The 23,736-nt window shown below is 38.8% G+C and overlaps 5 protein-coding genes and 1 long non-coding RNA gene across 15 annotated transcripts in view; 2 read left to right on the forward strand and 4 right to left on the reverse strand.

Moving 5' to 3' along the window:
• Positions 1 to 542: 542 nt before the first annotated feature.
• On the reverse strand, positions 543 to 3,899 carry LOC111245006 (exonuclease 3'-5' domain-containing protein 2-like). Its single transcript, XM_022792693.2, has 2 exons — positions 1,667 to 3,899; positions 543 to 1,009 (listed from the first exon to the last, which is right to left on the reverse strand). Exons 1-2 carry the CDS (start codon positions 3,326 to 3,328, stop codon positions 824 to 826), a joined length of 1,848 nt encoding a protein of 615 aa, XP_022648428.1. The 5' UTR covers positions 3,329 to 3,899; the 3' UTR covers positions 543 to 823.
• Positions 3,900 to 5,370: 1,471 nt separating this feature from the next.
• Oseg4 (intraflagellar transport protein Oseg4) lies at positions 5,371 to 16,093 on the forward strand. Of its 4 annotated transcripts, none has more exons than XM_022790160.2 (22): positions 5,385 to 5,563; positions 5,959 to 6,133; positions 6,657 to 6,931; positions 7,073 to 7,153; positions 7,319 to 7,496; positions 7,782 to 7,967; positions 8,381 to 8,559; positions 9,001 to 9,096; positions 9,381 to 9,574; positions 9,957 to 10,062; positions 10,347 to 10,456; positions 10,666 to 10,786; positions 11,106 to 11,401; positions 11,845 to 12,048; positions 12,450 to 12,593; positions 13,236 to 13,428; positions 13,670 to 13,842; positions 14,094 to 14,304; positions 14,579 to 14,708; positions 15,012 to 15,210; positions 15,399 to 15,522; positions 15,889 to 16,093. In XM_022790160.2, the coding sequence occupies exons 1-22, from the start codon at positions 5,540 to 5,542 to the stop codon at positions 15,964 to 15,966; spliced, it is 3,477 nt and encodes a 1,158-aa protein (XP_022645895.1). In that variant the 5' UTR covers positions 5,385 to 5,539; the 3' UTR covers positions 15,967 to 16,093. The 4 variants fall into 4 exon arrangements, 3 of the variants coding, with proteins under 3 accessions (XP_022645895.1, XP_086837339.1, XP_086837338.1); XM_086981212.1 differs by having other exon boundaries at positions 5,411 to 5,563; positions 6,008 to 6,133; XR_015322008.1 differs by lacking the exon at positions 15,012 to 15,210 and having other exon boundaries at positions 5,371 to 5,563.
• Positions 7,280 to 9,130, reverse strand: LOC147757287 (uncharacterized). The gene is made up of 2 exons (XR_015322022.1): positions 8,991 to 9,130; positions 7,280 to 7,883 (listed from the first exon to the last, which is right to left on the reverse strand). It is a non-coding gene; the product is annotated as an uncharacterized LOC147757287 (long non-coding RNA).
• On the reverse strand, positions 13,125 to 23,732 carry Nubpl (NUBP iron-sulfur cluster assembly factor, mitochondrial). Of its 7 annotated transcripts, none has more exons than XR_015322019.1 (8): positions 23,540 to 23,732; positions 21,214 to 21,340; positions 20,642 to 20,761; positions 19,938 to 20,120; positions 17,589 to 17,843; positions 16,979 to 17,107; positions 15,417 to 15,532; positions 13,125 to 14,286 (listed from the first exon to the last, which is right to left on the reverse strand). XR_015322019.1 is itself a non-coding variant. In XM_022790166.2 (7 exons), exons 1-7 carry the CDS (start codon positions 23,597 to 23,599, stop codon positions 15,492 to 15,494), a joined length of 915 nt encoding a protein of 304 aa, XP_022645901.1. In that variant the 5' UTR covers positions 23,600 to 23,732; the 3' UTR covers positions 13,125 to 15,491. The 7 variants fall into 7 exon arrangements, 2 of the variants coding, with proteins under 2 accessions (XP_022645901.1, XP_086837354.1); XR_015322017.1 differs by having other exon boundaries at positions 13,125 to 14,656; XR_015322018.1 differs by having other exon boundaries at positions 14,552 to 15,532.
• Trs23 (trafficking protein particle complex subunit 4-like protein Trs23) lies at positions 21,929 to 22,573 on the reverse strand. The gene has a single exon (XM_086981230.1). It carries the CDS (start codon positions 22,571 to 22,573, stop codon positions 21,929 to 21,931), a length of 645 nt encoding a protein of 214 aa, XP_086837356.1.
• Positions 22,728 to 23,736, forward strand: part of LOC111243891 (tyrosine-protein kinase transmembrane receptor Ror2-like) — a 256,167-nt gene continuing 255,158 nt past the window's right edge. Inside the window, exon 1 of the mRNA XM_022790164.2 lies at positions 22,728 to 23,292. The gene's annotated coding sequence lies outside the window, so the exon portion shown is untranslated. The remainder of the gene's footprint in view (positions 23,293 to 23,736) is intronic.

Below are 23,736 nucleotides of genomic sequence, written 5' to 3' on the forward strand. Positions count from 1 at the left end.
TCAATTATACAATGGCTTTTTTACACAACTAACTAGGGCCCCAACGAACATTTATGGATATTAAGTAAAACGAATTGCCAAGAAGACTGATAGACATCTTCAAATCGGGAAGTCTTTGAACTCTGTCTTAAAAAAATATTTTCATTGTAATCCTTCTATAATTTTCCTTGTCACTCAATTTTCTTCACATCTATTCTATCTAGTGGCTGTTTTTCCATAAAGTTGTTGTAGCCATGGGCTTCCTAAAGCTAGTAGATCATTGCTGTAAATGTTTAGTATTAATGCTCTTAATGTTAATAGACTTTATCCTTTTCCAAGGTTATGATAGGGAGAGCGCCCGTTCAATCGCCACATCCGTCTGAATCGTATTCCAGCATGTCGTTTATCTGGTAAATTGCTTGTTAGATTATTATTCGCCACATTTTGCGTATATATCAGCACAACTTTTCTCCAAAAATATTGTCGAAACACCGATGTGCACTAGGGATACACTGTCAAAGTGAAGTTAACAATAATATTACAGTTACTAAACAACAATAATATTAAAGTTACTAAACAAATTCAAATAATTTATTTACACATCACGTTGTTCTAGCCGGAGCTATTCTTAAGCACTGATTTGGCAGAGTTCACTTAACAAAAAATTGCAACGCAATTGCGTACACAACTTTCCTTTCGCTGATATTGAGCTCACGTACATCATACATTCAACTGGCTGCAGTGAGCCACTTACTCAACAACTTAGTGTCTAAGTAGACTCTAATGCCACTTTCTTGGTGCCAATGGCCAGCATACTAATGCTAAATAAGCCACAAGTCTATAACTAGTTAAGAGTTTCCAAAAGCCGCCCCTTTTTAATGCTCATCTTGCCAACTTTAACTCCGTCCGTAAGTTCAAGTTTCCTCATCACGTCATCCACTCGACTTTTGCTTAAACCGATTCGCTTCATGAGAACTTCGGCCCCGTCTGGGTCAGCGTCCCGGTAAAGAGCAATTTTCACAGCTAACACCTGCATGGAAAAACCGCGATAAAATGTTAACTTTTTGTGTTAATTTTATAATGACAGAATTACCTTAAATCACTCACTTGGCTGCGCACGAAACAAGCTGATATACTTCAGTAGTTATTTTATTAAGGGGGAGCTACATATACAAGTATAGAGGTGTTGTTTTGTAACATATCACCACAGAACCAGCCATTACTAGATCACACTTATAGCACAGCTGATACAAACAAGGTTCGTGTTTTGAGATTATTTCAATATTAGCCTTATGTGTCCGTATATAGTTATTGAAAAGTCACCCCGAAATAGCGTATCGCAACTGCAAGCGGCCTGTTTCTAATGTATACTTCTTGCTAATTATATACATATTCAATGAAGACAAATACTTAGCTCTATTTTCTCGCATGCGTTATACGCCTAGCGTACTTCAGACGTCATGAAATGGAGCCGACCAACTCATTCCTAATGACGTAAAACCTTTGAATATGGGTACTCTCTTTACTTCGCTATGTCGGCCTTCAATAAGTCTACACATAATGGTGCTAATGTCAAGTTGTTTTCATTCGGCCACCACTGAGCAATCATTTTTTACAAAGCGCACCCAACCAACGGAACCGCAGATCTACCTTGGCCCCCAGCAACTTCTCTTCCACGAAAACTTACATCATGGTGATGATTGACGGACCAGAGCGACGGGAGGTGATGAGCTTGAGTTGAATCAATGAAATGTTGTCGCCATAACAATTCAAGCTGGATAAGGCCTTCTGGTTGGTTGGCAAAATGTTCGACGACTTTGCGGCCGTGCGAGATATACTCATTGTTTCTCTCCTTTGTCTCAAGCTTTGAGGCCTCTTCGATAAGTTTCTCTGTAAGTTCTTCAACGTTGAAGTGCTGCTTAAGACAATTCTGTAGCTCCTCCTGTCGGTCCTTGGGAAGACCTAGTGGTTTCTTTAGTAGAGCATTGCCAGCGCTGCGGACCGCCTTTAGCTCTGGATTTTCCCTGAACTTCGCAACCAAGGAGGTCAAGGGAGCGTTACACCGCTCAGCCAATTGCTCCTTGAGCGTGTTGTCAGAGCTGCTAAATCGACTGTGGCATTCAATACAGGTAAGGACTATATCATGAGCATTGTGATGCTTCATTATCTTCGGAAAATGCTTACGGTATTCTTTGGGTACAACCATCTTGCGTACAAGATTATCCGCTGCGCCACAAATTACACAAACGTTGTCCTTGGGTGAACTATAGTAGTCTCCATCAAGAATTGTCCTGATTGCAGGCTCGAAGTTCAGCATCACTGTTAGGGGGTCTCCATCCTCACCCTCGACCTCTTCGCCAAGTCCATGGTCCAGGTACCACTGCGCCTTTTTCGCATCACATGTACACAGTTTCTCTCCATCAGGACAAAGCAAAACGCAATTTTCGTACAGAGGCTTTCTGCGAGCACTGTACGAACGCAGAGTCTTTTCTTTACCATCTTTTGTGGATGTAAGCAAAGGTGTTTCTCTCTTTTTGCTTAGCTTAGTTTGCTTCCGGTGAAATCGTATACCGATAAATTCCGAGTACTGCGACAACAGATATGAATCTAGCCATAAATAAGAGGGCAAAAGCAAGCCAATAATGCGCGTGACCCAGTCGTTAGAGCGAGCAATTTTCTCCGCCAGTCCATATGCGCAAACAACGTCATAGCTGGCGTAATTTATTTGTTCGTCTGACAGCTGCTCGCATTCCCAGTCTGAGCAACGAATCGTGAAGTCCTTCATCATTTCTGCTTCGAGGAGAACCTCAGTCATACCTGCTAGTGAAAGACCCTGGCTTGCTTCGACCAATTTCCGTTTTACAGTCGGCGTGGCTAACGCCATATACCGAAGATCAAGACAACCGTTGACCTGAATTTTATAATCGTCATGAAGCTTTTCTGCATCCTCAAGAACGGCTACGCCAACTTTAACAATACTCGGATCTTTTAAAATGTCCACTAGTTCCTCCGGTATCAAACCCACTTTGCACAATCGGATCAATGCGACCCAGGTCGTAGACGCTGCAAGTTGAAGGAGGGCAATTTTTCGCCGACCACCATCAGCGTCTTTGGAGGTTACCCACTCACAGTCCAACGCAATAACCTTCGAATGACGTATTTCTGCGATAATCTCCTCGCAGCTCCCACGCCAATCAGCGCTATTTTCTACGATATAGACTGTAGCTTCGGTATCGGTCTCTGAGCACTCCTCGCATGTACATTCTTGACGGGAAAGATACCAGGCACCCGCTGCTACAGCACAGGCACCCAATCCAAGTATCAGTTTTTGTTTGAGCACATTATCCATGATCTTATATTTTATTTTCACGTCATAAATGAATAATGATGGTAAACTATGATTTTGTTATTTAATAGACTATAAGCTAAGTGTGCACTGTGCTAAAACCTAATCACCGATAAATACGTTCACCGATAAATAGTTGACACTTGTCTATATAACGCTAGAGAAAATTGATGCCAATCACAAGGCACGTAACAAATGGGCTATCGCTATTGTCATCGAAGTTTCATCGTAATTCTGGATCATAGTGGATTATTGGCAAGCTCTGATAAAAACTCCAGTGAGCTGAGTCACCGCTTAATCGTTAATCCACCGAGTTCGTCACTTCGACACACATCTACTTTGTACGCATGCAAACCCATGCACATAGTAATATAAGATTACAGAAACATGGCTTTATGTATATCAACTCGCTTTTTTACTGTGAGTTATAGTAAGTCAACTTCTGCTTAAAAATGGGCCAAAGAGGGTTTCTGCCAGGACAAAAAATCAACAAAAATACTGCCCCTTTTTTAAGCAGGTGCGAAGGCAAAGAATACGCGTTTATCTGTCTACCACGAGCTCCGTAGTCGTGGTAATAGCCCGTTTGTTGTTGTTGTGCAGCAGCGCCGCCTGGTGTGCGCGCCCAGCTTTAAATATAGGCAGTTGTCTGTAGCCGTAATTAACATATCAGCTGAAGCAGCAGTGGTGAAACAAAGGTTTACGAAAGGCGATGTTGCTAATTACATCAGTCTACACGGATGGCCTGTCTACTTAAGTAGAGCTTTCGATAGGGACAAGGTTTATTCAGCTTCTGGGAAATCATTGTAGCTAATAATTGGGTTAATATAGCTGTAGTATTGTCGTATAGACAGACGATTTCAGATGCCCAAGCACTTCAAATGTTTACTAACTGCGTACGGCTAATTCTGAATTAAATCGAAAACCCAGAAATATAGTATTAGTTTTTAGTAGAAGCTATTGCAGACTGCGGTTTGATTGAACAATGAAAGGGCTTAATAATTCAGGTTATGATTACCGTCTGTTCTATATCAGAAGAGATCAATTCTATTCATCTATAAATAATATTTTAGTTTTCTCGTCTTCAAAAACGGTTTTAGCCAAATATGTCAAGCATATTATCACAACCGTATATTCTGCGTTTGTTTCTGGTGTATTACTACCACAACGATTTTAGAAAATGGCAGTGATTATTGTTCGAGAAAACAATCTATGACAAATCAGTTTGTGGGCACCTTTGAAAGACCCGAAACATGATTTCAAGCAGATATATACATACCTTTCCCGAAAAATTAGGTCTTCTTTTGAAACCAGTGCAACGATCAAAGTCAAAAAACACACATATTGATATTAAATATTCAATTAGTATATAATGACAGGTACTCAGAAGGACAGGTTCAAGTGCAAAAGTACGGTACATTTCAGAATTTTAAGGTGGCTCTTCACTACTTGCTTAAACAATATCATAATGCCACAATCTAGAAATAAAATAATGATGCTTGTATTATATCCAAAAACTAAGCGTTTTCGTTGCTCGGAAGGCCACCTAGTAAGGAATAGCTTCATTTGCCTTTTTGCAATACCAGATTATTTGCAGTATGATTATATATAATGTCAGTAGAGCCTATGATGATATGGATAGCGTGCTAATATAATAATTATAAACTACTCAATAAAACCGAACCGGAACGATAGACTGAATTTTCTGTGACCATACCTTTTTACGTTTACGTATTTTCAAAGTTTCCTTTTTAGAAATACGTACATTTACAAAAGACTATGTTTAAGGAAAGCTTAAGGTACGCGCAATTTTATTTCAAAAATAGAATTGCTATTAGAGCGCTTCATTCGTAAGATACAACTGAAAAAAAGATGAGTCAAGGCATGAAGTTTCTCACTGCAACAACGCATGTAGGTTTGAATGAAGTTAGATTGTAAATATGCATTTTTTTAGAAACGGTGTTCAAACCATATCGTACACTCTTAAGGCTACCGAAATTGGGAGCCTCTTTGCAAAGCTTATAGGTGCGCACTGTGAAGAGAAGGAGTTCAAATAAGTGACCATTACGCCCTACGGTGTGATGCCGGTCACTATAGTAACAATGGACTCCGAGAGTGTTCAAAAGTGGCGCATCGAGTGTCTGCTTCTAGTGGTCGTTGAATTTAACACAGACGATTTCTTCCCGAGGATTCGTGTACATTCAACGAAACGTAACAATGTTCATCTACCTTAGCAAGAAGGTACGTCTTTGGCGCGTACCCTAGTGCTATTAGTATTGCAATTTAGTGATACAGCGTACGTTCAGCGAAGCATTGATATAGAACCAAGCGAAAATCCGATAGAGTTAATACACCCGCAATAGCTTCTCGACATAGTTATTGCATACAATACGACGCATAGCATGAAATAACGATCTGCTAGGAAAACTAGAGATTCAATATTTACATTTATTCTGTTTGCATTGACATAAACTCATACAAGCAGGGTAACTTTTATGTCGACTAGTTTCCTTTTAAAGAAGTCGTTGCTGGAGTAGGCATCTAAAGGAGACTGTCATGTTATGCGCAGTAATTGTGCAGATTTCAAACGTTCTAAATTTAAAATTGTATCACTTTATCTGAATGTATTCATATAGATTGCAATTCCCAACCAAGTGAATCTGCGTTGTATTGCTTGGAACACAGAGGATGGTCACATCGCAGTTGGTGGAGATGATGGGCTTCTCAAGGTGCTGAAGCTGGAGACTCCTAAAGAGGGACTCGTCGCTACATCCAGCTTATTTATGAATCAAACTCTGGAGGGCCATAATGGTGTGTGCTGCATGTAACTTACTCATCTCGTAGTAGTTACTTTTCTATGCTCTGCGTTATGTTGAATTATCAAGACCAACACCACGTACATTTGGAGTCAGAAGGTCCGGCTCGGCGGTCTGTCAGTTTGACTTGAACGTAGTAATATCTAAAAAGGAACTTCTATTTTTTCACTTATTTTTACTGCACAAAACGTCAGCGCCTTTTTTTTTACCTAATGAAAGTTAGGGAAGAGTGCTTCTCGTAACAATGACTTGATTTTACTTTGTTTCAGTTTTACCTATGCGTATCCATTCGATATGCCTCGATTCTTTAAGGACGGTGGAATTATTGTTATGCAGTTACTAATGTGTTATAGTTCTTGTGATAATGTCCTTTGCTTTTTGACTCGCTAAGCCAAATTGATTATATCTATTTACTTGTTATTAATTAACTTGTTGTATGGATGTCTTACGTGATATTTTACATTAAATGTGCCAGAGACGAAATTTTAACCTTACAAGAGGTTTTTGTTGTAATGTAGGCTCTGTTCAGTTGATGGCGTGGAACGAGAAGCACCAGCGCCTCGCCACAGCAGACTCGTCGGGGCTGATTATTGTTTGGATGTTACACAAAGGGACATGGTTCGAGGAGATGGTCAATAACAGGAATAAAAGTGTTGTTAGAGGAATGGCTTGGTCGAGTGATGGACAACGAATATGCATTATCTACGATGATGGGGCAATTATTGTTGGATCAGTTGATGGGAATCGTCTTTGGGGAAAAGAACTTAAAGGGGTCTCTTTGCAACTTGCTGAGGTAAGAGGCCATACTGATTCACAGGAAAGTATCACCACAAAAGAACACGCCGTAAACATTTTGCCTCTCCTATCCTCTGATCAGGTTTCGTATTTGTAAAACAAATCGTATTAAATAGAAATGCCATGGTTCACTTTTCAGTGGTCTGCGGATGGAAAATATCTTCTATTTGGGCTACGGTCGGGCGAAATACATATCTATGACCAGGGTGGAAACTTTGTTGTAAGTCATAGCAAGGTTTACTTTGATACCCGTTCAATTTTTCAAGCGGTGCGAACTTAAAAGGTAATCGAATCGTACGACTTTAACGTTAAAATTAAAAATTAAATTTTTGTTCAAAAGAATGGCTTTGATATAATTTGAATGTTCGTTTATTTGTCTGAAAAGTCAAAAATGAGCATAATACAGCCGACGCCGAATTCCAATATCGTTGCAATAAAATGGCACAAAAGGGGGCCAAGTGGCGAAAGACCCAGTGGGGGAGCTCTTGAGGTTGATGTCCCTGCTCTCGCTATCGCAAGTGACGAAGGTCACATTCAGCTACTTAAAAAAGAAGTTGACCTCTGTAAGTCTACGATTGATATGCATATAAAATTTAATCATATTATCAATGTTTAAAACTATATGTCTTATATAAAATTGAATGTTACGCTTTGTAGTCGACGACTAATTTTAAATATATAGCAGAGATAGTCACTTAGGAACTACGTAACATAAACGTAGGCGGTGTATTGAATAGAGAACAACTTTAATTTCTCTACCGGGTGGTGATCTCACGAACAAAGACTAATATTTCTTTTGTAAACCAATTAATATGATCTTCATACTGCTCTTTCTATCTTCACTGAAGCGCCGATACTGATTGATTGCGATATGATTATAACGGGCTCTGAGTGGTCACCATCAGGCAACATGATCGCTGTTATTGGCAGGCTTCTTCAGACACGCGAACCTGACAAGAAAAATATTATAAAATTATTTAGTAATCAGGGCCAGTATCTGCATACGCTTGTTGTACCAGGGACGCAGATTACAGGTAAATGAAAAAGCCAATCTTTTTCATGACTTTGGATTTTTGTCTTCGCGCGACTTGCCTGGATTTGTCCAACATAAGCCTCGCAATCTACTTATCTATAGAAGGACAATCTAGGCGTCGATTACAGTGATCCATTATCTTCATGTAAATACACAGCGCGTTTAAAGAAAACTTCAGACAGATATTGATAGGCGTGTTTATTCATTCATTACTGCTATACTAGCTTCGATATATAGCGAGCATCACTTAGATATTTGAACGTTATGGAATTCTTCAAAGCAAATTGCGTTCCACCCAAGATAATAAACAGTGCAGGTAAACTGCATTTTTATAGTAACGTTCCTTTTGAGTTATTATAGTGTCAATATTTTAATTTTCTATTTACGGCCTTGAATACTGAACGCCCATCAAAGGCTGCACCTGGGAAGGCAGTGGCTTACGCCTAGCCGTCAGCGTGGATTCGTTCATCTATTTCGTAAACGTACGGCCTGATTACATGTGGTGTTATTTTTCTGACTGTGTACTGTTTACGCATTCAAAGCCAGACCGAGCGGAGCAATGTTTCACACTCTGGGATATTAAAAATAGACAGGTACGGACTGCAAAAAGCTTAGTGGAATAGCCTGTACTATCGACTGTACAGCCAAACTATCGTAGACTACTAAATTGACATTATTCATTGAGGCATCTAGTACAATATGCTTAACTGTCGGATGGATTGCTTTATAAAGTAGGTATGCCTTTTCTTCAAAAAATAATCACGCAGATAATAGAGTGGAGATTGATGATAAGATAAATATCTCTGGCTCAAAATGCCTCATAATAAGATCTCTCCAACCACTTGCTAACAGAAAATATTCGGTTTAAATAATGGTCTATTATTTGTTAATCATAATTAAGTTATGCAATATGAAATGCTGGCAGAGTAATCGAATGACCGTCTTGAGTTGTAGGTCCAGACAGAAGATTAATCATGTCGAATCGTTGTTTTCCGTAAGTAGGATCAATTAGCTTTTGGCTTACCGTTTTTCAGAAACATATCAATTTTCGAAGGGGTGTACTGGCAATAGCTTCGTCAAAGGGGCATGCCGCCGTCGCAACACGGCATCAGGCCGGAGTCCCAGATCAGGTTCGTTTACACCTTGTTCTGCTTAAGGGCGAACGCAGTAGAACAGCTATTTTTGCAAGTTAGAATCGCTTCGGTACAATCCCGAAGTAACCACCTTTCCTGCCCCGAGTATCTTGCCAAAATCACCAACTTTCATCGTCTCCGTTACGGGCCGTTATACCAGGACTTTAGTTTGCGAAAGAGCTCACTGACAGCCTTGTAACACTAACAATCGATTTTTATAAACCACTTCTCAGCCAGCTCTATTTATTCGAACATCCCGATTATGGTGTCGATTCTTTCAGTTTAATATCGAAGTATGGGACAATATAGGCGCTCTGGTAGACCAGGTCATTATCGAAAATGAGCCAATTCGTATGGCGGTCTGCGGAGATGTCGTAGCAATTGCGTCACATTGTGATCTTTACGTGTGGCGATTCCGAGACGTGAGGCAGCGTGCGGAAGGCGAGCCTAATAAGTCTCAACAGACTCAGCAAAGGTAAAGCACTCTAAATAAAGGGCTATTTTGATTCGACCGAAGAATATTACAGAAGGATCGTCAATTGCACTAACTATTAATAGTGAATGTCCCTTAACGAATTACCATAACGTGTTAAACCTTTAATGTCAGTTTAGCAATCTAATTTATATGTACAATTTGTTGCTTATCGAAGTAATTTGTTACAGTTAGGACCCCCCAGTTCGAATCAGCTGTTTCATACACAGCTTCAAACTAACCTCTTTTAATACTGCTCAAGTAGACACCCTCTCCGTGTCTATTGTAAATTTGATTACCTGCATGTTCCGTTTGCTTAGGTGATTCTTGTAAAAATCCCATAACAGCTGGTATTACAGTGAATATTCCTGGCCTTCACTTACAGCCAGATCTCAAAGATCTCGGGCGCTGAAGGTGATTCGAAATTTGCCCTGACAAATGGCCAGGAAGAAATCTGCTGCCTGGCGGCAGAAGGAGAGGCTCTTGTGGTGGTCGGTATGATATTGTTAACTTTATGATTAATTTATTTCAAATCTGAAATTGGAAATGCGAGATACGAGAAGGCATGTCTCCTTTAGCTGTGTTGTCGCATGACCCAACAAGTGCTTCTTATATGAAGCTCTTAAACACAAGAACATTTGTTTAAATGAAATGAAGGTTGAAACAATCGTAAGTTTCGATTAAGAGTATATGAAACTGAAAAAAGCTTAAGCAATCGATGGAATAACTATTTTAAGTGCTCCTAACGCTAACTTCGAGCGTAAATTTATTTCAGGCGCTCGAGTCAGGTCTAGTGAAACGCTACACACTACCCAACGTGTCGCTGTCACATAAATACAATCTCCAAGTACGTCCGAAGATGATTGCCCTCAACTGCAACAACACGTACGTGTATTTAAGGCCTGAAAACGTGATATGTGTTCTGTGACCGGCAAATATAGTGTGAAACAATCGAGTTGTCATTTGATTCAGACTCAAGCATTCATTATACGCACATATTTTTGTGCGATTGCTCTTATACTATTAACGGCGCGTTTATTATGCATCGTTAAATATGTTGATGTTGATATTCAGTCATCGTCTCTTCTTTGTAGTATGATGTCCGTTATTGACATGTCTGGAAATCTGAGTTTGTATGGGATTGAATCGGATTCTAGCAAAGCTAATCAGGTGGACTTCCACCGGAAAGACGTCTGGGATGTACGATGGGCCTGGGTAAGTAGAATCTGTGAACGAATTACCAAAACATGATGCTATTTATACTAACATATGCATTACCGTCCTCAATATACCTGCCTATTACCATTTTTCGTACAACTTCATCAACAGTAAGTTAATTTTATCTTAAGATAAGGTAGTCAATGTACACCATAATGTTCATCGATGCATAACAGATGACGTTGTTTTTGAAACAACCTAAGAATGACTATATATTTGGAGCAGTTAAAGCTATTACTGTGATAGCACTTTTTGCAGTAAAATAATTGCACCGCAAGCTCTATGTAATAGTAATAATAATTTTTATTTTTACTAGGATGAGCCTGAACTCTTCGCCTACATGGAGAAAACTCGATTAGTAATAGTGCATAGGCTTGAAACGGAAGATGCAACAACCTGCGCAGGATACCTTTGCGCCATTGAGGAACTCCGTGTCAAATGCGTTCTCCTTGATGAGATCCTAGCTGCACCGGAGCAAGCGCTCTCTGTTAGAAGCCACGTCGTTGTAGAAGATACTTGCCTACTGAAACAGTTTAACGAGCTGCTTGAACAAGCCACTATCGCTGATGTCGTACAGTTTATCGAAGATAACGATTCTAACAGCATTCTCTGGTAAAAGAATCATGTTTTAGTTGTTTCCTAGCCACTTAGCAACTTTTTTCCTTAAGCAGCTAATATGGCAAATACTTTAAGGAAATATGTTTTGCTAAAATATTCTTTGAGAAATTCTTCAACAGAAACATTAAAAAATCAAAAACATTTTTTCTACGTAAGGTTAGCAGATGGGATTCTATGTGACCGAACGCTGTTCGACACATATCAAAAAACTGCAAAAAAATTGATTTGTTTGAAAAAAAAGAAAAATTTCCTATAACGCGGTGCCGCCCAGATACCCGAATCAATATACATATGAACTACATATATATATAAGAAACTAAGAAAAGCTGTTCCAATAGCTTTTCTGTCAATAAGTCTTGCTGGATTAAAAGGCTAGTAATGCTCTACAAGGGCTTTTGTAGGTTCTACCTTAACCAATAACAGAAAACATTTTCTAGGCGCAAAATGGCTAAGTTTCACATGATCTCGGGTGATCTCGATGCTGCGGAAATGGCTCTGGTTCGGATACGGGACTGGGATGGAGTGCTGTTTTGCCGGCGAATAGCAAAGCTCGCCAGTCGAGAGGTGCGTGAAGCTGAAGTACTGGCATATTTCGACCAATTTGATGAGGCCGAGCAGATGTTCATAGACAACGATCGTATGTAAGTATGGCACTAGAGCATAGGTGTACAGAGGACGTTGATCTTAGACAGGCGCAAATATAGCTTTTCTCACGATCGAATGGTAAAAAAGTAATACAATTAGCCTTAACACTTTAAGTATTCACGGAAAACATACAATAGTATGAAAACAGCTATCGAGCTTAATATAATGAGGGTTGAGAGTACGACAGGGACTGCCTGCTGCTAAAACTTATTGCTTATTTCGCACGTTTAGCTTCACCTGCAAAGAGGTCCCAAACGCAGCATTATAATGGAACAATATTTGACAAAACGTTGAAATTATTCCGTGCTGACGACAATTAGGGTAACTAGAAATTTTTGTTAAAGATAATTAATTATCTTGTTCCTGCCCTAATGCAAAAATTAATTCTTTATTCTAGAGATCTGGCAATAGAAATGCATGCCATTATAGGCAATTGGGAACGCGTCATAGAGCTAGCACTTACCTCGAACGAAAGTAATGTCGCTTTGATCGAGAATGCGTACAATAATCTCGGTCAAATGTGCATTGATAATGGCGAGTGGTAAGTATCCGTAAAATGATAGATAGCACGGTAGTCATAGACATACCATGTTTTTTAAGTCTCCCATTCTTATGAATCGGTCGCAAATTACATTTTAGTTTAACTGACTTCCTTAGATCCTAGACTAGGACGAGGGTGGCCGACAAATATGCCGACAGTTTCCGGTTTGAGCCTGATTACCAACATATATCTGCTACATTGGGAATTTGATTTGATTGAAAAGTGAACTAAAAGAAGAACGTATATTATTTATCCAAGGGAGTTTACCAAGTATATTTTAAGCTCTATTGTGGGCTATAAAGTTCGTTTGTCGCGCTACAAAATAAGCTCTAAAGCTACCAGGTGACAAGTCGTATTTATTGAACGATTGCAATTAAGCAACGTTGTTATCATTAGTGCAAAGGATTAAACATGGAAAATATTGCATCATGTCTATAAACTATTAGAAATTTTACTATTAGAACTATTAGGAACTATTATAAACTATTAGAAAAATTAGAAAAAGCAAAAAAATAAAAAGTACAGACCGAGTAACATAAATAATAGTACGATTTAATGGCAGTATCGCAGCAAAAATGGTACATCTGTAAAGCGCTAGGGAGCACTTTTATTAAATTATAATAACATGTATTTGATCGCCAGGGAAAAGGCTATTCATTGTTTCAAGAAGTCACATAATAAAGATGGTTTAGCCACCGCCCATTACATGACTGAAGATTTCGATGAACTATGGAAGGTAACGGAAGGGGCGTCCGATAAGAAGCTCCTCTTTCGAATCGGAGAGATGTTCGAATCAGTGGGCATGTGTGATGAGGCTGTTCATTGTTTCGTTAATGTAAGCAAGCTTCAGAATATGCGCAAGCGCGTGACTGTACGAAGTTTTACATATCAATTCGGCATTCTTGCGTCATTCTTGCCAGTAGTCATCTTCTACAGGCTGATCTAAAAACGAAATACGCCTAACTGTGGTTCAAATACAAAAAAAAGCATGAGATAATAACGCGAAGTGACTGGAGAGAGATGAGACATATCATATGCTCGACTAATCGGAATTTTTATTGTCATTATGATGATAGAGTGACGCGCACACTCGTGCAATGGAAGTTTGTATCGAACTCAACGAATGGAAAACTGCAATAGAATTAGCTCGAGACCATGGCCAAGTGGCGGACGTAAGCGGGCTGCTTGCTAAGTACGCGAGACAATTCATTGAAAAGGACAATATTCTGTCTGCTGTTGAACTATATCGGTATGCACTATTATATTTAGTAGTTTCCATCTTTCACAGCTTTATTATTGATGCTTTTTTGTTTGGCATTTCAGCGTTACGAATAAAGTGACCTATTCATAAAATGCATTTATTAAATCACGTTCTATGTGTAAACAATGCGCTAAATAATCAGAATTATCATAAACAAATTAGCTACTGGCCCTTTCATTTTGGACGCAAAATGTCTACTGGAAAATCGGTACTCACACCTCACGTGGTTTGATATCCAGGCGAGCTGGCCGGTTTAGAGAGGCGGCTCGTCTTTTGAATGAACTGGCGCGCTCTGACCGTGTCGGAGGAAGCGTTCTGAAAAAACAAATTTATGTTCTCGCGGCCATGCTGGCTGATCAGGGCAGAACTGGCAGGAACAGGCCCGGATTTGAAGGAGCTACGCAGTCTTTGACCGTCGTTGGAGAGGACAACCTTTGGAGATACGCTCAGGTCAGTTTTATCTATCACGTCTATTCTTTTGAAGATTTAGCTTGCTCATTTATTTAATCTGACATCATCTACTCAAACTTCTCATCTCACCACTTTTTGCTAGGCTATCGGTTCCCAACGCACTGGGTTTTATTGGCTATTGCTGTTTATCTGGGATTAATTTATTTAATTGTTGAGAACTTAAATCAAAGATAACATTTTCATGCAGGAAGGGTTTACTTATCATGAATGATTAGTTCAACTATACCATTTTTCCATGACTTAACTCTTTCAGGCATATCATTTCTTAGCCCTGGCACAAAGGCAATTTTATCGTGAGAAATATGAGCAGGCATTGACTACGGCCTTACATCTGAAAGAGTACGATGATATTCTTGATTGTAACATTGTGTACCAACTGATCGGTTAGTATCTGGTAATGCATTCGAATACGTACAGAGTGTCTTTGAGTAAAAATGCTAGTAATAATAAATCCCTTTATGGTAGAATTCTCACGTATGACTTAAAAAACAAACATACATCTATGATTATCTATGCTTAACTGAACTAAACCATTCAAACCTCGTTCTCAGGTCCGACTTAACTGCAAAATAAACACGAACGATCTCAACTATCGAAATTCTAATGGTCCCCTGTACTTATATGGGAGAGTCTCCTACAGTAATTCTGCTGCTCTCATAAGTCTTCTTCTTTGTGGTCTATAACAGCTTTGACGTCGGTTATGAGTCGAGCGTGGGGCCACTGTTCACGGGCTTTAACATACCTGGAGACCAGCGAAGGTTTCTCAGCGTCCGAGCGGGAACAACTTGAACAAGTGTCTCTCTGTCTCTTCTCGAAAAATGTGCCCAAAAAAAATAAGGTTGAAAACGCTGTTTGTCTTGGCTGTGGGATAACTCTACCTGATGGGTAAAATTATTTTTTTGTAAGCTGTTGTTTTAGCTATAATTCTTCATGCACCAACTTCTAATAAGGTGTATTTGGTAATTTAATCACTACCCCACACAATTTATCTCTTATATGCTGCTTTAGTTCAAATAATGAGGCTACATAAAAAAAACACTACTACTGCTAGGTATTTTGCTTTGCTATTAAAGATCGACCTTATGTCCTACTTGTGGAGTTCGCTATCCATTGTGCGTTGCATCGGGAGCGGTGATTACGGATACGGAGCGCGCCTGGCGATGTGGTCAATGTAGGCATTCGGCTATTCGAGGCGAGGTACATGCAACTACAGCAGGAAGAGAAAAATAAAAGACTTCTCATTTGACCTTTAGCTATCACTAAAACGTAGCAAATTTCAGTGCATTGTGCAACTAGTTAATTCAGATAAATTATCTAAACCACGCTTTTTCTGTCCGTGGTAAAAGTGATTCCTTTTGTGTCAGAAACAAGTACCATACCTACTGCTAAGAGGTTTCGTTTAAGGAAATAATAATTACCCTTATAGCTAGAGACAGTAATGTTCAATTAGGTCGACAAGAAGATAACCGTTTTATACGGCACTACTATCGGCGATACATAAAGTGCTGTTAATTTTTTGCAGACCTACCTAATCTAACGTTATTACGTCAAATATGTTTTTAGGTGTTGTCGTTTACGAACTGCCCTTTGTGTCATTTTCCGAAGCAAAACGGTTCAACGTGTACTGAAGGAGAGTCGTAAAACACAAGGCGATCAACACCTATAGGGCACCAGATTCCGTTTCAAAAAAATAAGAAGCTCCATTGATTACTTGGATTTAATTTTGTCAAATAAAAAGAGGTTTGGTTATTTCATTACCAAGTCTGTATATGATGATATCTTTTTCTTTTTTTATAAATAATAACGACTATACCAAAATAAACAACCATCGTACGTGCTTCTTTCGTAAATACTCGCTGTTGTTTTAGTGCAACTCGCAAAACACGGAAGAAAACTGTTTGTAACTGAGGTACTCCGTGAACTGATGTTTACAAAACCATATTAACATTGTTAGACAGTTTTCAACTAATGAATTTTCAAATGACAACTCTTACACAAGAATCAGACAAGGCCTCATTGTTGACTATGGTGGCAACAAAGGGGTACAATGAGATCAATTGAACAGATTCAGAGTAAATTTATTTCGTGGATCCCAAAGCTTTAGAAGGAGTCGTGGCCAGCTAATTCTTGGTTCTAAGACATTGAATATCAAGAGATTTCAGCACGACGGATTTGGGAAATTTCATTTTTAATACAAATGTGACTTCATCGAAAGGCCAGCTTTAATGAACTGACGTTATTCCGGTATATCCAGAGGCAGCGATCTTTGGAACATCGAAAATATTAACAAAAATAAATACCCATCAAAGGTAATTGCCAGTAATGGGTATTTGCTGGGAAAATGGGCAGGTGTCACATCATCGATGCCACTGCACAGTTAAAACCTAAATAAAGTATTACCTCTTCTGCTTTCTCGAATAAGAAAGCCGTAGGCAATAATTTGAATTGTAATAAGCGAGCCTGCTCTGTAACAGAAAAGAAGATGTACCCATCGATATAAATTGAAAACTTGTAGAAAGCTCATTTAATAGGTTTAATCAACACGGCTATAGAAAACACATATTTATTAGCTTGGACATAATACATTTTAACTTCTACAATTACATTCGTCACATATATCTAGTATTTATTCTTCACCATTACTAAGTGGTACCTAGCTTCATTAACACAATGGCCGCCAATTCATTGTATGCTTTTGTCACCGGCGAATCAGGTTCGACAACAATGATAGGTTTACCGCTATCGCACCCCTCGCGAATCGCCAAATTCAACGGAATATTGCCTGAAAATCCGTAATTAGACATCTAAAACTTTGCGTTACTAATAACGGTTAAGCCGTTGTTCCTACGGCTGTATGGCATGGAGATCTAAAAGCTTAAATGCAATAGTAACCCTAGTACGTTACTAGGGTTACTATTGCTTTTTCCGGATACTCGAGTATTAGATTTGTAAATACCATCGTAGGATTTCAGCGAAAATGCTATGGTTTTCGGTTGCTCTTTTTCTCGATGCCCCTAACAAATTTACTGAAAGTCAATAAACCACATATGGAACAACGAAGGCCATGGTTTGATGATAAAAGTTTACTGCAGCTAATGGAAAATATATTGGTATTTGATTATGCCCAACGTTTTCGAACCTTAATAGAATATAATAACTGCTTTATGCGAACCTTATCGTTCTCAAACAGATAAAAGACTGGAGCTTCCTTTTGTTATGCTATAATCCATGAAAAAGTTTTGTGATTAAAGGGTATTACTAACCAATAATTTGCACTCCCATATCGTCAGCCATTTTTTTCGCTCCGTCCTTTCCAAACATATATGTCGTGTGACCGCATTTTTCACAGATATGCTCGGACATATTTTGCACGACGCCTAGAATAGGCACATTCATTTTACGGAACATTTCGATACCTCGTCGCGCATCCAGAAGGGCAACCGGTTGTGGTGTTGTGACGATAACAGCGCCATCTATTGGAATATTTTGAGCTATTGAAAGTTGAACATCGCCAGTGCCTAAAAACAAAGTTAAAAACGCAGGTTACTGGCAAATAAGTGTCTCCAAGAGCATGTGTCACGAGAAAGCAACTGGAATTTCTAGAATACATTAATATGTATATAAAAGCTATTAAACGTTTTTTGTTTATTGATTTTATTAGTAGTTCCTTAGTTGGACCCAAATCAACGCTGTAGAGTGGTCAGACCGGGCCGACACTATCTAGATTTAAAGAGCTTCACCCTGAGAAGTCTGCGTTAAAGATGAACCTGATCAGATGAATACTTTTGCTCAGGAGAATCCACTTTTCCACCCCACAATGTTTAATAGCAGTTTAGGTAAATTTTTTGTCACTTCGGAGTTTGAATGAGCAAAAGAGGTGTACAATTTAGTTTAAGTGAAAATACTAACAATACAATTCTTCAGTGGTAAATCGATGATTTTGCCTGAATACTTCATGATTGGCGAAATAAAAATCATCTCAATTAATCTTTCTAAGCATGCGATTACTTTTTTCAGGTGCAATGGTTTCTATAAACATGCATAATGCTAACTTTGTTAATTTGCAAAAACGGTTGGTAAAATCTGAATCATTTAGGCCTATATGGTCTATATTCTCCAGTAGGGTAAATACTTTTTTCTGGGTGATAGGATTTATTAAAATTGAAAAACACGATAAACGCAACAGGGTATTGAGCTTATGTTAGAAATTATGTGTAACACGAATAAAATATCAGAAGAGATTGACGAGATAACTGCAGCATGGCAGAGGGCCTGTTAAAATATTTTAATTGAAGAACGGAATACAGAAGAGTGATTGCAATGGAACATATGACCCTAATAGATCCACTTAATTAGGAAAATCAGATTATTACCGTATAACGGAATCGGTGCCATAGGATACCAATCGAATTTCAACAGGGTAACTACCGGTAAATGTGGGGATCTACAGTCGAACCATGAATTATTTGTGCTTAGTTGTAAAGTGCATTAAGCCTGTTTTCTGCTGGTGTTGTTTGTACGATTATGAATTTCGTCTTTTAAATGGCTTTCTTAAACTTTTTTTTTCAGAATATTTTAGACATATCTATGAAAAAACCGTCGAAGTCTGCACGAGGTACATTTGGTGCGCGTTTTTTTTTTGAAAAATTGCTTCACATAAAGTAGCGCTTAGAAATTTACATGAAACTCCATGTACATGAGGAACAGCGGTTTTCGTCACCAATCAAAAGCTTTGTCTGAGCTGAATCGAAATTGTATGAATATTTTGGTACTCAAATATCGATTTCTTAATTGAAAATGCCACCTGAAGATAAAACGTAAATGAAGATAAGAGTACTTATAAATAAGTACTCTATATAAGGCAAGAAGTCTTTTCTACCAATCGATAGATTTTAACGAGTCAAGAAAAGATACAACACAGTATCCTACACTTAAAATGAATATTTCTGCATGTAAATGGTGAAAACCCCTAATTTGGTCTCTGTTTTTCCTCATAGAGTATAGTAGTATAAATATCATTTTAAGCCAATTTCTATAACATGCCAATTGGAAACCTAAAGTGGCAGGTATGGTAAATATCTTCGAAGAACAATTTTTTCGGAAATAATTTCTGAGAAATATTCTGAAAAAAAATTAAGAAATTAGAACATCTTTTGTGCAAGGTACCCCTTTTTTATGACTTTTCTTAATGCCCATCTATAGATTACGACGAGCTGAGTAAAAATGCTAAGCGCATCCTTACACTAAAAATTAATATTTTGGCGAGAAAGCGGTCAAAGATTCGACTGGTTGTATAGGGTTGCCTATGTAATGAATTTCGACATTATTTTGAGCGACTTCTTAAGTAAACTTTTAGCATATGTGAAGATAAAGCCGTTCGATAACCTAATTCTTCCCTAAAGGGAAGAACTTGTTTGCTTTTGATAGAGAGCGTAATGTTGACTCGATCAGTAGATCCACTTTTTTCATTTTACACATTTGAGAACCGTTTACCTTCAAACATAAAATAAAAGAAATATATATATATATATAATGTGTGTGTGTGTGCGTCTAAAGCGAACCAATTGGGAAGCACTCGGTTGATTAAGCTGAAGGAGTTACATTTTACTTACCCGGAGGCATATCTACGAATAAGACATCCAGGCCGTCAGATCCCCAGTTAACGTTCCGAAGAAGTCGCTGTACTGCCTGCATAACCATAAGACCACGCCAAGTTATTGCAGCTGACTCGTTCACCAAGAAGCCCATCGACATTACACGAACATTGTAGTTCCGCAGAGGCAACATTTGGTTCTCTTTTACGCGTAGCACAAAAAAGCATTTATAAATACATGATAGTCAACATTAACACTAATTCCACGCTTAAGGTTATTCTAAGGGAAGAAGCATAGATACTTTTTACATGTAACAATAATTCCAGCGCCTTAAAATAGTATCTACACAGAATGTGAATTTATCAGCTATCTGAACTAAATAGACCCTTATCTGTTAATATAATATACAACGTTTCGCTAATATCCGATAATAAGATTCGCTTTCGATCGATTAATATTAGCAGAAGCTCGGTTGGAACTTAAAAAGAGAGAGGTCATATTTCGGATTAGTTTGCAAAAGGCGACGCATGAAAAACATTTTTGAAACCAAAGTAAAGTATTTACTATTTCTGTTTTTGTCTCTTTTGGCAGATTATGAAAGCCACATTGCAAAAAACGTCTTGTTTCTAAATTAGAGAAGGTTCTATTCCAACAAAGTCGTGCTAAGGCAGAGAACACCGTCCCACCACAGTCATAATCGGATCATCTTCCACATTACTTACGGCTATTCAGCTCAGGTTCCCCTCGTAGATTCATCATCTGCGGGATTGACGGCCCTAATACGTCTGCATCGAGCAGGCCGACGCGATAATTTAATATTGCACAACTAATAGCGAGGTTTACTGCAATACAAATATTATTCACATACAACGCACAATGCGGTCAATCTTGAATATCAAAAGACGCGTGAAATCTTTGAAAAGGTAAATTTAAAATGTGAAGAGGATTATTTATATTCAAAATACATCGGTGAAAGACAACTGATATATGTTCCGTAGAAATTTAGAATTTTAAAAATGGAAAAATTTGAAAATCTTTTTTGTCGTAATCTGTATAACTGATTAATTAAACCAGTGGTTCTAATTAGCGGTAATTTGACGCTCTCCCTAAGCTGAATAGAACATCGCCGTAACTCGAAATAATTTTCGTTTTTTTTTTGTAGGTCGAATGGATTGACCACTAGATAACTCTAAATTAGTCTATTTCTTGGAACAAAAAAGAGATATCCTGTAATTGGTAAATGCATGAATTATAATTATGTATCCACTGATTAAGTAAAACACAAAATAATCACCTGCGGTTGTTGACTTTCCGACGCCTCCTTTGGCTGACGATATGAGTACAACTTTGTTGACTCCTGGAAGTGGAAATTTTTTGGGAAGGCCTTTTTGCATGTGCGCTATCACTCTGTCCGACAGCGGCTATTAAAGAAAAGAGAAAAAAAAACATTATCTCAACCTCTGCATATTTTTATGGATTAAGTCCAATGCTTGGCACAGTCTTTTTCACGCAAACAAACAGTCAAGACTTTCTATGCGAATTTTAGTACCACATTTTTCTTGGCCGTTTGTAATGCATATTCGAATCCGTTTTATTCATTTTACTCATTAATTAAGAGTAACTAGAAATACTCTCTACTTTATAACAATCCACTTTTTTGTGCTGTTGTCATGCAAACATAATGCTTATTCGAAGGTTTACTTGGTAGACCCGAATTGTTTTCTCTAAAGTTAAACCAACTCATAAATTCGAATTTTCTATATAACCAGATTTGAAAAGTTCATTGAACTTCTACGGGCGCAGCAACAACGCCCCGAAGAATATACATGTTACAGATAAATAGTTCGTCTAATGTTATCCAAATCGTTTTTATAAGACGATTTTAGTGTAAGTACATTATGGCTAATCGTTCTATGGAGTTGGCAAGACATCCTCCACCGTCGCCTAGTTCTAAATGAAATGCATGCAAAAAACCTTACGTACCCATTTTCAGTGTTAACGGCAGAAATTTACAGTCGATCGATGTTCTCTACTGCGCTTTTGAGATGTTCATCAAACCGTTCGCAACGAATGGGCTGTTCAAGAGCGTAAAATGGGTTTTTCAAAGCGTAGTCAGCGTATACCTCAAATAACTTTTTTAAGAAAGCCTCAACATTAGCTTGTCGTGGATCTGTAACGGCCATAAACTTGATTCCGGTGACCGTCTGATAGCAGTACAATCGGAATGAATCTGCTTCTAGAATTTCTATCCCTGATGAGCGATGTTCAGGACTGAGTTGTGAGGCGATTGCGTACAATGAGTGAAAAGTTGATGCAAAAAACATGCGCTCATTGGACGATGGCTGCATTTTGCCGAACTTTATACTAATCGGGTAGTTGGCTTGATTTTCAAGCACTGCGCCTATATCGCGGCCATCCTTCAACTTGAGGCCATCAGCAGGTTCACCGTTGATAGCTAAAATAGTATGACCGACCTTTATGCCATCTCGTTCGCCGAAAGTCACCTGCCACCTATTCATGTCGCGCTTGGCGGCCAACTTGATGTCGAGAGGATAACGAAACGTCTTCTCGACTTCGAGGGCCGCGGTAGCCGCGTTCCAATGATAGATAAGACCACCTGATTTATTCACTATGTAGATGCTTTGAACGCCCATTGTTCGAGTTCGCAATTTTCTCGATGTAACTTCGAATCACTATTTGTACAAGTGTATATAAAAAGTTGCGAGGAAGTTCAACTGAGTTTACTTGATGCTTGCCAAGTTGCGCATATTACAAATACATACAATAACCCTTTAATAAAATGCACAGAGAACACTAGGAATTGTTTGTTTGTATAACGGTCTTTTTCTCTACGGTAAGCGCCACTTTGGCCTCTCCGTGCATAACCACACGTCGTGATGAATCCCGACAGGTGTACTTTACCGACACAAATCTTTTTCGCTGCTGTATTAGCTCCAGAAATACGGTGACGGGTTCATCGATAAGTAACGCATGTGGAAAGTGTAGATCTTGATCGATTACAACACACTTTGGAAGGCTCTTGGCTATGAGTCCCGAGACCAAGCCGTTTAGCAATGCTCCATGAACCACACAACGATCAAATCCCACCTCATTTGCAGCATGAACATCAATATGTATCGCGTTACGATCACCGGTTATCTCCGCGAAATTCGCGACGTCCCTGGCAGTAAACTGGCGCGAGGTGCTCGCAACTCCGTTCTTGAGAAACTCCGATGCAGCCGGCGCGGCTGGGAGTCCTACCTAAAATAACGCCCTCCCCGTTAGCCAGCTAAGCTATGAGGATTGGCGCTGACGGCGCGACCCGACGGTGGAGGAACAATAGTATCGACAAACAGAAACAACAGGACGAAAGGTAACCAACAATAAAATCCAATATGGTTATATAGATTGAGAAAATGCCCCGTTTAATTAGACGTTTAACTGCTATGATAGATAATATGATTTTGTATCAGTGTTTGCTTACAATATTACCAGTAGTTGAGATTAGTAGCTACCAAACAGTGGCTATAGGGAATTATGATTGTCTATTCTTCCTCTAAATGAGCCAACAGTACTCAGAGCACTGCCAAACGAGACAAAGCTGCAAAGAGGAAGCTCACCTGAGAACACAGCCGCTGTACTCTATGATGAGTGAACGCTCGGCGGAAACTTGTAAGCATACTCTGACGGTAGCTTAATTGAAGAAATTAGAATACCTAATTCAAAGGAGACGATGAACACTTAACACGTAAAGTCGTTGCTCTTGGCTCGGCGGAGCACAATGTATGTCACTTTAATGTTTATTCGGCGTCGTCTG

The sequence above is a fragment of the Varroa destructor genome, unplaced genomic scaffold (genome assembly GCF_002443255.2).
Source record: "Varroa destructor unplaced genomic scaffold, Vdes_3.0 BEIS01000002.1, whole genome shotgun sequence".
Classification (NCBI taxonomy): Eukaryota; Metazoa; Arthropoda; class Arachnida; order Mesostigmata; family Varroidae; genus Varroa; species Varroa destructor.